This window comes from Calonectris borealis, chromosome 2 (genome assembly GCF_964195595.1).
Source record: "Calonectris borealis chromosome 2, bCalBor7.hap1.2, whole genome shotgun sequence".
NCBI lineage: Eukaryota > Metazoa > Chordata > Aves > Procellariiformes > Procellariidae > Calonectris > Calonectris borealis.
The window spans coordinates 116,124,502-116,139,450 of NC_134313.1; the positions used below are offsets into that span (position 1 = coordinate 116,124,502).

Genomic DNA, 14,949 nt, shown 5'->3' on the forward strand with positions numbered 1-14,949 from the left:
TATAGTTGTCCTGATTTCGGCTGGGATAGAGTTAAATTTCTTCCTAGTGCTGTGTTTTGGATTTAGTATGAAAAGAATGTTGATAACACACTGATGTTTTTAGTTGTTGCTCAGTACCCTGCTAGCCAAGGACTTTTCAGCCTCCCAAGCTTTGCCAAGTGCACAAGAGGCTGCGAGGGAGCATAGCTGGGACAGCTGGCCCAGCTGGCCAACAGGGTATTCCATACCATATGATGTCATGCTCAGTATATAAATAAAAGGCATGGTCCAGGAAGCAGCGATCGCTGTTTTGGGCATTGTTTGGCAAGTGGTGAGCAACTGCATTGTGCATCGCTTTTGTGTATTCTATCATTATTATTATCATTATTTTCCCTTCCTTTTCTGTTCTATTAAACTGTCTTAATCTCAGTCCATTAATTTTACTTTTTTTTCCGATTCTCCCCCCAGCCCCACTGGGCGGGGGAGTGAGGGAGCGGCTGTGTGGTGTTTGGCTGCCTGCTGATGTTAAACCACAACAGTCTTTTTTGGCGCCCAACGTGGAGCACGAAGGGTTGAGATAACGACACATCTGACCTGAACGGGTTAAAAGAAATTTGTTATAAGCATTCATTATATCAGTTAGTAGTCGCTGGTCACAATGTCGGTTTATTTGCTCTCAGAGTTGTTGGATCTGTTCTTTGAGTTTTGTTAAGTAGCACCTTACTAGCTGTATATACTGCAGTTTATCAGTATTTATGTGGGGTTTATCATCTCTGGGAAATGGATTAAGGTTATCGCTTTGCTACACTGTGTAACACTAGCTTATGTTATGATAAAATTATTGGTCAGCACTGCTGTCATCCCTGTGTTTCGGGAGCTATCTCGGAAACTATTAATAATTACACTTTTTACCTCTTCTCCTCGGAGAGCCAATTTATGGGGGAGACAGCTTCCTTCACCTTCCCCTTCTCCTCCAAGCTGATTACAATAGCTCTTGAGGATTTTGAATATCCTTGGAATGTTCAAACTAGCATGTTCCTATTGCTATGTCTCCTGAATGCGTTTCAGGCCTTGTTTAAGGTTAAACAACTATTTAAGAATATCACCCAGAGATCTGCCCCGAGGCTGGATAGTTATCAGTGGCAGGGTGAGTGGGATAGTATGGGCAAGTATCTAGGACAGTGGTCACCTCCAGTGTTTTGGAACTTCATCCCTGACCAAGTGCAGAATCATGAAAAACTAGTAGAATATTTGGAGAAAGCATGCTGTCACCCTGGCAATTCCAGAGAGACAAAATCACTGCAATGTGCTGGGGCCTGGCCCATGCTTACTGAACCCCGTTCAACACTGTTCAGAACCGTCAAGGACAAGAGAAGATCTCTGGATCTGATGACAAAACGACGGGCACTGCGGCTACTCCAACCTCTGTAAGAGGTACTAGAGCTGAACCAGAGGACCAACCCTTGCTGGTATCAGTCACCCCTGTACATAAGAGGAAATCTTGGAGGCGAAAGTCAGGTCGTTTAGAAAGGGATGATGGAAAAGCAGGGCCACCAGAGGAGGGGAGGAGGAAGAGGAAGAACTTGTAAACGAGATGGAAACCACCAAATCCCTATCCTTGAGTAAGCTGCAAGATACGCGAAAAGATTTCAGCCATCGTCCAGGCAAGCATATTATTACCTGGCTACTCTGATGCTGGGATAACAGGGCCAGTAGCCTGGAATTAGAGGGTAAGGAAGCCAAACAGTTGGGATCCCCTTCCAGGGAAGGAGGCATTGACAAAGAGATTGGAAAAGGGGCACAAGCCCTCAGCCTCTGGAAGCGACTACTGTCAGGCGTGAAGGAAAGGTATCCCTTCAAGGAAGATGTTATATATCGCCCAGGCAAATGGACCACCACGGGGAAAGGTATCCAGTATCTGAGAGAATTAGCCGTGCTGGAGGTGGTTTATAGTGACCTGAACGACAAGCAAGTACCCAAAGATCCAGATGAAGTCCAGTGCACATGACCCATATGGCAGAAGTTGGTACAAAGCGCACCAGCGTCATATGCCAGTTTGTTGGCAATACTGTCCTGGAAAGAGGAAGAAGCACCAACAGTGGATGACGCGGTTAGCAAACTCTGTGAATATGAAGACAATGTCTCTTCCTCCCTTGTCTCAGCTGTGGAGAAACTGTCCCGGAAGGTCCAGCAACTCGAAGAGGATATGTTCTACGCTCCACGTGTACAGACCAGTATCTCAGCCATTAGGAGTCAGCGTTCTCCCGCTCAAGAGAGAGTATATAGAAGGTACACACCACGGGGCACCCTGTGGTTTTACCTGCATGACCACGGAGAGGACGTAAGGAAGTGGGATGGAAAATCTACCTTGACCCTAGAGGCACGGTTATCTGAGTTGCAAGGAAAAACAATCACACAAGGTGATTCTCCCAGGAAAATTGTTGCTCCAGTTTTCAGAAAAAACCTGTCTCACAATGGTACGGTTTCCAGCGAACAGTTCCCCAGACAGAGTAGAAGGGCTGATCTTACTTTGGATTGTAATGAAGAAATTCTTGACTTGCATTTACAAGAAGTGAGTAATGAATACTATGACCAGAACTAGAGGGGCTCTAGTGGAGGAAAGGGACAACCGGGTTTACTGGACTGTGTGGATTCGATGGCCTGGCACATCAGACCCACAGGAGTATAAGGCTCTCGTAGACACCGGTGCACAGTGTACCCTGATGCCATCAAGCTATAAAGGGGCAGAACCCATCTGTATTTCTGGAGTGACAGGGGGATCCCAAGAGTTAACTGTATTGGAGGTCGAAGTGAGCCTAATCGGGAACGAGTGGCAGAAGCACCCCATTGTGACTGGTCCAGAGGCTCCGTGCATCCTTGGCATAGACTACCTCAGGAGAGGGTATTTCAAGGACCCAAAAGGGTACCGATGGGCTGCCTTGGAGACACAGGAAATTAAACAGCTGTCCACCTTGCTCAGTCTCTCGGAGGACTCTTCTGTTGTGGTGTTGCTGACGGTTGAAGAACAACAGGTGCCAATCACTACCACAACAGTGCACCAGCGGCAATATCGCACCAACCGAGATTCCCTGATTCCCATCCATGAGCTGATTCGTTGACTGGAGAGCCAAGGAGTGATCAAGCAAGACTTGCTCACCCTTTAACAGTCCCATATAGCCACTGCAAAAGTCCAATGGAGAGTGGAGATTAACAGTAGACTATCATGGCCTGAATGAAGTCACGCCGCTGTGAGTGCTGCCGTGTCGGACATGCTAGAACTTCAGTACAAACTGGAGTCAAAGGCATCCAAGTGGTACGCCACAATTGATATCGCTAATGCGTTCTTCTCAATCCCTTTGGTGGCGGAGTGCAGGCCACAGTTCGCTTTCACTTGGAGGGGCGTCCAGTACACCTGGAACCGACTGCCCCAGGGGTGGAAACACAGCCCTACCATTTGCCATGGACTGATCCACACCGCACTGAAACAGGGTGAGGCTCCAGAACACCTGCAGTACATTGATGACATCATCGTGTGGGGCAGACAGCAGAAGAACTTTTTGAGAAAGGGGAGAGAATAGTCCAAATCCTTCTGAAGGCCGGCTTTGCCATAAAACAAAGTAAGGTCAAGGGACCTGCACAGGACATCCAGTTTTTAGGAATAAAATGGCAAGATGGACGTCGTCAAACCCCAATAGATGTGATCAACAAAATAACAGCCATGTCCCCCCAGTTAGCAAGAAGGAAACACAGGCTTTCTTAGGTGCTGTGGGTTTTTGGAGAACGCATATCCCAAATTACAGTCAGATTGTAAGTCCTCTCTATCAAGTGATCTGGAAGAAGAACAATTTCAAATGGGGCCCTGAGCAACAACAAGCCTTTGAACAAATAAACAGGAGATAGTTCAGGCAGTAGCCCTTGGGCCAGTCCGGGCAGGACAAGATGTGAAGAATGTGCTCTACACTGCAGCCGGGGAGAATGGCCCTACCTGGAGCCTCTGGCAGAAAGCACCAGGGGAGAGACTCAAGGTCGACCCCTGGGGTTTTGGAGTCGGGGATACACAGGATCCGAGGCCCGCTATACTCCAACTGAGAAGGAGATATTGGCAGCATATGAAGGGGTTTGAGCTGCTTTGGAAGTGGTTGGTACTGAAGCACAGCTCCTCCTGGCACCCCGATTGCCGGTGCTGGGCTGGATGTTCAAAGGGAGGGTCCCCTCTACACATCATGCAACCGATGCTACGTGGAGTAAGTGGGTCGCACTGATCACACAATGGGCCCGAATAGGAAACCCCCGTCGCCCAGGAATCTTGGAAGTGATCACAAACTGGCCAGAAGGCAAACATTTCAGAATATCCCCAGAGGAGGAGGTGACATGTGCTGAAGAGGCCCCACTGTATAATAAACTACCAGAAAATGAGAAGCAATATGCCCTGTTCACTGATGGGTCCTGTCGCCTTGTGGGAAAGCATCGGAGGTGGAAAGCTGCTGTATGGAGTCCTATACACAAGTCACAGAAACTGCTGAAGGAGAAGGTGAATTGAGCCAGTTTGCAGAGGTGAAAGCAATCCAGCTGGCCTTGGATATTGCTGAATGAGAAAAATGGCCAGTACTTTATCTCTATACTGACTCATGGATGGTGGCAAATGCCCTGTGGGGGTGGTTGCAGCAGTGGAAGCAGAGCAACTGGCAGCGCGGAGGTAAACCCATCTGGGCTACCGCACTGTGGCAGGATATTGCTGCCCGGGTAGAGAACCTGGTTGTAAAAGTACATCACGTAGATGCTCATGTACCCAAGAGTCAGGCCACTGAAGAACACCAAAACAACCAGCAGGTGGACCAGGCTGGTAAGATTGAAGTGGCCCAGGTGGATCTGGACTGGCAACATAAGGTGAATTATTTATAGCTCAGTGGGCCCATGACCTCGAGCCATCAAGGAAGAGATGCAACATATAGATGGGCTTGTGATCAAGGGGTGGACTTGACCATGGATGCTATTGCACAGCTTATTCATGAATGTGAAACATGCGCTGCAATCAAGCAAACTAACCGAGTAAAGCCTCTCTGGTATTGAGGACGATGGTTGAAATATAAATATGGGGAGGCCTGGCAGATTGATTATATCACGCTCCCACAAACCTGCCAAGGTAAGCGCTATGCGCTCACCATGGTGGAAGCAACCACCGGGTGGTTGGAAACATATCCCGTGCCCCATGCCACCGCCCAGAATACCATCCTGAGCCTTGAAAAGCAAGTCCTATGGCGACATGGCACTCCAGAAAGAATTGAGTCAGACAACGGGACTCATTTCCGAAACACCCTCATAGACACCTGGGCCAAAGAGCACGGCATTGAGTGGGTATATCACATCCCCTACCATGCACCAGCCTTCGGGAAAATCAAACGATGCAATGGACTGCTAAAGACTACACTGAGAGCAATGGGTGGTGGGACATTCAAGCATTGGGATACACATTTAGCAAAAGCCACCACTTGGTTAGTCAACAGCAGGGGCTGGCCCTACCCAATCAAAACTCTTACGTACTGTAGGTGAAGTCCCTGTCATGCACACAAAAAATATGCTGGGGAAGACAGTCTGGGTTACTCCTGCCTCGGGCAAGGGAAAACCCATTCATAGGATTACTTTTGCTCAAGGACCTGGGTGCACTTGGCAGGTAACGTGAAAGGATGGGGAAGTCCGATGTGTATCTCAAGGGGATTTGATTTTGGGTGAAAATAGCCAATGAACTGAATTGTATGATGTTAATTGTTATATGATATTGTATACCATCACTTCTATGGCTATCAACAGTATTGCAGTAAAAATCATCCAGATTAATGAAGAATGAACCCTAATGAAACCGAACAAAGTGCAACAATGATAGCACCGGTTGAGCACAGTGATAATGGAGTCAGAACTGGCTTCAGGATGCAACAATCCAACACCACACACCATCTCTCCTGCCCTGAAAGACTGTTATGACAGATGGAGCCCAAAGTCATGGACTAAATGAACTCAATGGACATTTTACAGGGATGGCCCATAGACTAAGGAAATGATATCTGTGTGTATATATCAAAAGACAAGAAAAGTGGTGGTAATTAATTGGAATGTATTGGAAAATGTGAGACGTAGGCGTGACGTAGATGGTATAGAATAAGGGGTGGATACTGTCCTGGTTTTGGCTGGGATAGAATTAAATTGCTTCCTAGTGCTGTGTTTTGGATTTAGTATGAAAAGAATGTTGATAACACACTGATGTTTTTAGTTGTTGCTCAGTACCCTGTTAGTCAAGGACTTTTCAGCTTCCCATGCTGTGCCAAGTGCACAAGAGGCTGCAAGGGAGCATAGCCGGGACAGCTGGCTCAGCTGGCCAACAGAGTATTCCATACCATATGACGTCATGCTCAGTATATAAATAAAAGGCATGGTCCAGGAAGTAGCGATTGCTGTTTTGGGCATGGTTTGGCAAGTGGTGAGCAACTGCATTGTGCATCGCTCCTGTTGTGTATTCTATCTTTATTATTACCATTATTTTCCCTTCCTTTTCTGTTCTATTAAACTGTCTTAATCTCAATCCATGAATTTTACTTTTTTTTCTGATTCTCCCCCCAGTTCCACTGCGGGGTGGGGGGAGTGAGGGAGCGGCTTGTGGTGTTTGGCTGCCTGCAGGGTTAAACAACAACAATAGTACACTGATTTATGCTTCTTGGGCTAGATTATTTTTTGCATTAAAACTAATTTATAATTTCCAGGCAGGGAGTGTCAAAGTAGATAAAGGTTACGTTTATGCTTTAGGATGAACATACAGCAGGTTACCTCTACACTCAATTACGACTGGATGTGTACAAAGGGTGTCTCTGTGAGACTTAGAAATCAGATGGGAGTCAATTTGTATATTATAATCCATTGTCACAAAGTCTAGTCTCACTACCAGAAGTGAAAACCGAAAGCAGAAATAAGCAAGACAAACACCTTTTAAAGCTCTTTTTCTTGTAGCAATAGAAATACTGATATGCAATATGCAATAATGCGTATTGCCATTCAAACAAGGTAATAACAGTCTATGGTGATGCTGCAATGTTCCTAGGCAGCCACCATGTTCATTTTTACCTCCAGTCGTCCTTTGAGAGATTAGATAAAATGTTCATCTCTTCATCATCTTGCAAAAGACGATACGCCGCACTCACGTGGTGATTTTCAAGCACAGATCGGTCATTATATAGAATGGCTGAGTCTGACCTAGCATTTAAAAGAAAACATAGGAAATGTTATGTTTCTTCCCTGTCTAGAATCTCACATTTAGAAGTTTTCCTTTGATCAGCTACAGAGATTAGTTCTATAGCACAGATACGAGCATTTTAAGAGCACTTGTAATACTTCGTTCATTGCTGTTATTCAGTAAAAGAAAACTAAAGATCAAAATTCACCGCAAAATCTATTTCATCAGCTGAGACTCACCTAGTCTCTTTGTTACATACTTAAAAAAAAAATGTGCTGAGAGCTGCGAGAGAGACATAAATTTAGAGTTGAATCATGAGACTCTTTTCCAGCTCTTGTGTATGTTGCTCTCATATTAAAGCCTGACTGTACCCAAATAAGCAATTGCAAGATGTGCCCCAATATTGTTTCCAGAACAGCAAACTGGCTGTAAGCAAGATATAACTGAACTGCTTTCTGTCATCTGTGCACTAGACTATGCTGTCCAGAAGGGCAATTGCCAGCGGGATAGAGTAAGACCAAAGGTACTTCACACCTTATTTTAAGCTCTAGGGCATAGATCTGAGATTGATGAATGGCTAAACTGGTCTGAAGACAAAGTTCTTGCTGGAAGTTAATGGCAACAGAGGGTGAGTATGATTTGTTACAGCCCCCACTCAATTCTGCTTCCCAGAGAGCAGCGTATATTTTTCTCCCTTGACACTTTACATCCTCTGATGTTTAGTGTTACAGAAATTAAATTACAACTGTCCTTCCTTGAATTCTTCTGTAAGTATTTGGGAAATACAGCAGATCCCTAGTTCTTGCATGCATGAAGCTGTAAGAAGTGGAGCGTGGCTTGGCCCAAAACAGAGACAGAAACTTCTTTCTACGTTCCCAAGCTTTCATAGAATCCTAGAATCCTAGAATAGTTTGGGTTGGAAGGTACCTTTAAAGGTCATCTACTCCAACCCCCCTGCCACGGGCAGGGACATCTTCAACTAGATCAGGTTGCTCAGAGCCCCATATAACCTGACCTTGAATGTTTCCAGGGATGGGGCATCTACCACCTCTCTGGGCAACCTGTTCCAGTGTTTCACCACTCTCATTTCATCACTCTCATTTCCTGAGCATACATGTGACTTATCCTGGCAACCTTTACATATCTGTGATACACAGCACGATTCAGCTAACATACTCCAGACATCTAATTTAGGGTAAAATGCAATGCATCTTAGAAATGCCCAAATGAGCAGTGTCAGTCAAGGACATCTCGACATTTTTTCATTGCTACCAGTACGCTCCCATTGTCAAAATAATACACAGATGTTAGATGCCCAATTATGACTGCAACTAGAGACTTCACAATCTTTGCACACTTGTGAATTTTGCTGCCATCTTCATCTTCTCCTTCTCTCTTCCACCAAACCAAAAGCCTTATAGAAGATTCTGAGTTCAAAAAATACACCGGTCCAGTCTAGTTTGTGATCAGCTAATTACTGTCTCACCATTTACAAAGCTTTAAAAAATGATATCCCTAAACAGGTAATGGTAAACATATCCCCTTGCTGCAGGTGTGGTTTTCCACTAAAGTAAAAATAGTCTGTGTAGCGTTGGTGTTCATTGAGGAATACAGATATTGTTGAATTCTTGATTTATGCAGTTAATTTTGGATTCTTCAAATTCAACAAGGAGAAAAAACTGTTGAATTATAGTATCTCCTCCAAACTGTACCTTCATCAAAATACATCACTCTGTACAGCAATTTGCCTTTGGCAACTTTATACAGAAATATTTTGGGACCTGCCTTTTTCCTGATTATTAATATGAAACAATGCTCAGGAAGCTAGAATACATGCATTCCACTGTAAATGGCTGAGCAAGAGAAAATTAAATGCAACCTAAGGAAGTGAAATTTCCTTCTGTAACATTTGAAAGCAAAAGCTCCGGCACCTTTCTAGGTGGTTGTGCTGTTATTCTCCAAAGGTTTCCCCCTTCATTTCCCAACCCTTCATCATGATTTTACAGTGGCCTCACCGTGTCTGGATGTGAAAGTTGTTGGTGGTTCCAGTGTGTTCATAGTCATGGATGGCAGCTGCAAAGATCATAGCGAAGATCTCCAGCTCTGTCAGCCAGTGCTGAAAAGAGATTACAGAGCAATCAGATAAACTGTCATTTTCCCAGGCATTAAGGCTTTTGTCTTTTAAGGCAAGTTATCCCCTGCTGACACTCCAAGCTGCACATCATTGCCTTCCCCCTGCAGCCTGCCAGCTGTTTTAAAGCAAACTTCTCTGGTTGATACACAAAAGCCAAACTAGTGTTTTTCCTGATGCTTCATCTACATAAATTGAACTTCAGCAAAATGTTTAAGGAGCTAATAAGGCTTAAGGCAGAGCAAGGGAAAACATGTGCCCTTCTTAAAGAGCAATGTGTGAGAAAGAGAGAGAGGGAAACCTCAAGAAAATCGAGGTTCTTCAAGTAGAACTTGATGATACATGTGCAGGTATGCACATGCCACCAGGGTATGTATTTTCAGCTCAGTTGACCTGGATAGCAGAGTCTCAAATACAGAAGAATGTCGCTAATTTCCAGTTACTAAAAGTCTTCGTCAATCACTGAATCATGAGAACAGGGAACACAGCCTCACAAGATGTACGTCTTGTTATTTATTTATCGTTTATAGAGACATTTGAGAAAGTCCTGAGGTTTCTTTGTCCTAATTGCCTAGTCTAAGCCTTATGTTTCAATGCTTAAGTCACTTTTGACTTAGATTTCTAAATGACTCGGATACTTTTAATAATTTTCCTCTGAGTTAATCAATCATTTTATGTGTGGTTTTCCACTGGTAGCACACAAGGAGTGCTGTTAACATCAAGAGCATCAGAGACAAAGGCTCTAGATACTGTAGGTGCTGTAAATATTTGTATGAAATGCTTAAATATATTACCTTTAGAGAAAACCTTTACCGCAGTGTTGCCAAATATTTTTGTAACAGCTCCCTGTCAACCTGCAAACATTTTGCCAGATGTTCATGTATGAACTGCCTTTTAATTCAAAGCCCAGGAAAGGCAGTATGGTTTCATAAATCTATTCTAGACATCTGCTACAGCTCAGGGGCCACCACTGGTCTCTTAACCATGTGCAGGGGAAGCCCAGATAACTGTGGGGCTCTGCGCACAGCGACCTGTCCAGCTCTTCTCCTGCCTTTCACAGCCATCTCTGCATAACCAATGAAGAATGAAGCAAGTCTCAGTACTAAAGATCTCCTTACATTAAAGATGCAGTTTGAAAATATTGGCCAGCAATATTTCGCACAATGCCACTGACCATAATCAAGGTAGCTCTTGATTTTTTTTTTTTTTTTGAGAGAGAGAGAGAGGAGAGTGAAGAGATCAAGAAATGAGCAGACACAGAAACTAAACTATTTTCTCATTTCTACACAATTGGTCCAGGACAGGAATGGACACCACTGGTGGTGGAGAAATCTGTGATGTTTCTGTTTCCAGATGTGTCTTGTGAATAAGGAATGCTTTACAGTTGATGAAGAACATGCTTTCGACTTTCAAGCAACAACTTCTGGCAACTGCATTGGGGGAAAAAAGGAACTAGGGTTTCCAGGCTATACGTCTGGATCTGGACTTCAATTCCTCAACCATGTTCTGCCATTTGCCAAAAGGAGAGAGTGCAAATGATAGAAAAAAATCAGGCACAAGTGCTCAGGAACAGGCAGAGCAAACCTACATTATTCACACAGAACTACTACGGGACACGCCCAGTCAGTCTAATGCACGCACTTCAGACCTTCTGGGCATCATCTGACAAGTCCCACTCCAACAGGATCTCATGATCCAAGTCTTAAAACATCACTAAGGCAATGAGCTCTGTGCTTGAGGTCTCCTACCTCACCTCTTAAGACACATACTAAAAGTGCTAACTTGCATGCCCTACCAAAGGGTCACTTGTTGAACAAGTTCGGGTAATGTAGGTTTTCAAATAGGGTGTAATACACCTGAGGAGACGTATTAAATATCAAAACAGCATTTGAGGAAGAGCACTCAGAATACAGACTGGGATTACAGTTGTGAACGTGGGTAATAAAGAAATTGGTGTAAGTAGCCCAAAGACAAAACAGGCTTGTGAGTAACAGGAGGGAAATAGCAGGTAACTAATTGGAACCTTTTAGTCCCTTTTTTCTGCTACAACCTTGCAAGGAAAAGCAAACAAGATGGCAAAGAGCCTGCAGAGAATGGATGCAATCTCCATCTAAGTGGAGATACTACCTTTCACTAGTTTGTGATGGACTTCATCTTGGGAACAGAGAGCTAGTTTTAAAGAACAAAGGCATCCAGAACTATTGAGAAACCAGCAGGATACTGTCGCAGATGAAAAGAGGGAGGAAATGGGAATGTTTTTCAGTTCTAAAGGGTTGACAAAAACAAACCAGAACAAAACCTGCAAACTTTCTGCGATGATAGGGAGTAAGGGATGGTGGGGGAAGAAGGCATGAAAGAGCAAGTATTGGCTTCCAAAGTGGAAACAAAAAAAGGGTAATGAGGCATGATTGTCTTTCACAAACATACAATAAATATGAAGAATTAGCTACCAAGGCAAGTCATTGGCATGTAAACAAAAGGATTGATGCATACAGAGAGAAAAAGGAAGAGGAAAGAGCAGTGTTTCCAAATCTAACCAAACAAATGAATGCACTTCCAAGAAAATGCTAAAAGCAAGGACAGCAATAATTAGCTTGTTTACTTCCCCAGAGTTTATGGTCTTTTATTCCAAAGTAGTTATCATTTTCAAAGCTCATGAGGATCTGCTTAGCAATCACAATAGTCTAGAGGAGAGGAGGATCTCACTTCCCTTTGGTACAAACAGATGTGACAGAAGTTCTGCACTTCTGCAGTTTTACAGGTCTGCTGCAGGAAATACTCTCCTGTACTTCTTGACAGTATCAGAGAAAGAACTCTTAAGCTTTACCATTTGCACCTCACTGTCTGGATTCACAAAGAAATCATACGGTAATTCCTAATAATTATAAAGATTAATCAGAAAATAATACTGAAGATAGTAATGATCACAGCTGAACAACAGAGTTAAATAAAGGAAAGAATGAAATAAGCAAAAAGTGTCAGCTTTTGGATGTCGTTCCTACACATCATGCTTGTATACCAATCCCCTAAGAGAGAAACATCAGAGTAATTCCAAATTCTCTTTCAACCTTATGTCTATGACAGAACCCCAAAAATACTCTAGTTCATACGGTAAAGTATAACGAATTCATTCCAAGGCATCATCCTGAGGAAGAAAATAACAGGAAAACTAAAGAGATTTCAGGCACTGAATATGATTAGAGGAAAAGAATATTTTTAATTGAAAAGAAAATAGAAGAAAAAAGAAGCCTGGAACAAAACTGTTGAGAGAGCTTGTGAATAACAGGGAGCATGACAAAGGCAAATGAACCACGTAAAAATAAACCAGACAATTGTTTCTTCCCTTTGAGACTACACAAATTATCACTATACAGACTATTTGAATTTGAAAAAAAGTATTTTTTCCACATTGCAAATAACTAGTTATCAAGATAAATGAGGGTTTTTTTTCTGGTTTATTGTATGATTTTTTCACAAGTCTCTGTCTTCATCCCAGTGAAGAATTAAACCAATGGCCCCAACACACCTTCTGAAACCAAAGTCTTACCTTCCAGCATGTCCAAGTTTCTTGCACAAATATTGCAAAAGCTATGAACTGAACAACTCTGTATGCTAGAGTAAGGATAAGATACTGATGTGAGCAAATTCTGGAAACAGGAAAATGTCCCCTACCTTTCTTTACTATGTGTGAACATACTATGCATATTAGAAGCTAGCCCTGCTGTGAGCAGGACATTAGGATTGATGACCTATAGAGCTCATTTTCAAACTACATTAATCTATGCACATTGAGAGGCATTCTATCCTGCAGGGAAGGCAGGGTGTTAACTAAGAAAAAGAAAAAAAAAAAAGAAAAAACAAAGTTAAAAAAAGCATTCTAACAAGGGAAGCAAAGCTGAAATGTTACTGTTGGCACGCAGTGTTGTGAGTCCCTTGTTCCTGGCAGCAGAAAAATGGTTTCTTATTGTGCTACATTAGATCCTAAACCAAATGCCACATATCATTTGGCAGTGGGAACAATTAGTGCTTGGGATTATTCCTGGGAAATAGCAGACACTTCACTGCATCCTCTGGAGTACAACTCCATCATGACGGTCTGCACAGGATACTTTGTGCGTAGCTTATTACAGTAGGAATACAAAAGCAAAGGGCTCAGCTCAGGAGAATGAGTCACTGACTTCAGTGCCAGTGTGTAGATATGCTCACAAGCACACAAATTCTAGTTTCCCTTTTATAGATGTAAAATCTGGAATGTGCACATTCTCTGGCCTCTGCACATATTTTAAAACATTGTTTCCTCTGAAACAGAGAGGAAAAATACTTCAAAGACTTTAAAAAAGAAAGTATTTTAATACTGAAGAGTTCTTATTTGTCACTTCAAACATCAGGCATCACAATAGCAGGTGTATCTGACCAGCTTTAGCACTTTGTTTCTGCAATTGCCTTCAAAGTCTACACAACACATTATGGTGCTGCAGCCTGCCTGCTGCATAGCAGCCCTGGCTAAATAGTCCCCAGAAACTGTTTGCAAGAGGTGTTTCCACTGAGCTATCACTGGACTATATTTAATGGTGCTAATAATGCACAAAAGCCTGTCAAGTTTTACATGATGTACTTGCAAAGTGATCTGTCTTTCATCTGGGCTAACACCTTTATATCAGAGAAGCATAGTCCATAAAAGCAGAGGAAAAGCAAGTCAACGGAAATAGTTTCCTCTTCTTTACCTTTAAGAAAATACAGTTTACAGTCTCGAAGAAGAAAGGAGCTAAGAGAAGAGGCTGCGCTACTTTCAAATGTCTACACGTTGCTGTGAAACTGTGCAAAAGTAGAGCACTGAATATATAGGCTTTACAAATATTATATTGACTGTTTGTCATTGAGTCACTGTGCAGGAAAGGAAAACACCTCCCTTGACTCCTTAACTGGTGGTGTGCTCTCAACAGCTTTTACACTGCTTGAGGTCCATGGGAATCAACTGATGGGGAGAAGTACCTACACACCCTTCACCCTCCGCACTCCCCTGAAGAGCCCCTAGCCAAGATCAAATCGGTCCTGCCTGCTTGTCTAGAGGCACGGCTGACCTGCAGCTATTCTTTGTGCAACGCCAGGGCGGGTCTGGCTTCATCTTCAACCCCCCGTTCGGTAGCTGAGGCAAGAACTAGCCGGGGACAGCAAGCCCCCACGGGCCTTCCCGTCCTCAGACTGAAAACCCCACCTCCAGGCCCCAAGGACCTCGAGGGCCCTACAATGGCCTCCTCCCGTCACCCCTGCGCAGCAGCCCCGAGGATGCCAGGCCCTCTCCTCCCCTCTGCCCCTCTCTGCTACTGTCGGGTGCGGGGATGATGCCACTTGCAGGGAGCCCAGCGGCTGGAGGGTAATGGAGACTCCCCGACCCTCCTGGGACGCTGGGGCCACTGTCCCCTCGAGGGGACTCCAGGCCTGGCACGAGGAGGGGGCTGGAGCCCAGGGCACGCAAGGGGAGCTGGAGGGCAGTCCCGGTGCCCGCGGGGCAGCCTTTCTCTCTGGCAAGCAAAATGGCCCCCCGGAATGGGGCCTGCATGGCCTCATGCGCCACCGTCCAAGCCACAGCAGCGTCCGTTGGTGACATCACCAGCCTTCC

The 14,949-nt window shown here is 44.1% G+C and overlaps 1 protein-coding gene across 2 annotated transcripts in view; it reads right to left on the reverse strand.

The window, feature by feature from the left end:
- Positions 1-14,949, reverse strand: part of PDE1C (phosphodiesterase 1C) — a 268,202-nt gene that overhangs the window by 46,336 nt on the left and 206,917 nt on the right. For both annotated transcript variants that reach the window (XM_075143038.1, XM_075143037.1), the window contains 2 exons: positions 9,214-9,314; positions 7,090-7,218 (listed from right to left, as the gene is read on the reverse strand). In XM_075143038.1, coding sequence (XP_074999139.1) covers positions 7,090-7,218; positions 9,214-9,314 — 230 coding nt within the window. The remainder of the gene's footprint in view (positions 1-7,089; positions 7,219-9,213; positions 9,315-14,949) is intronic.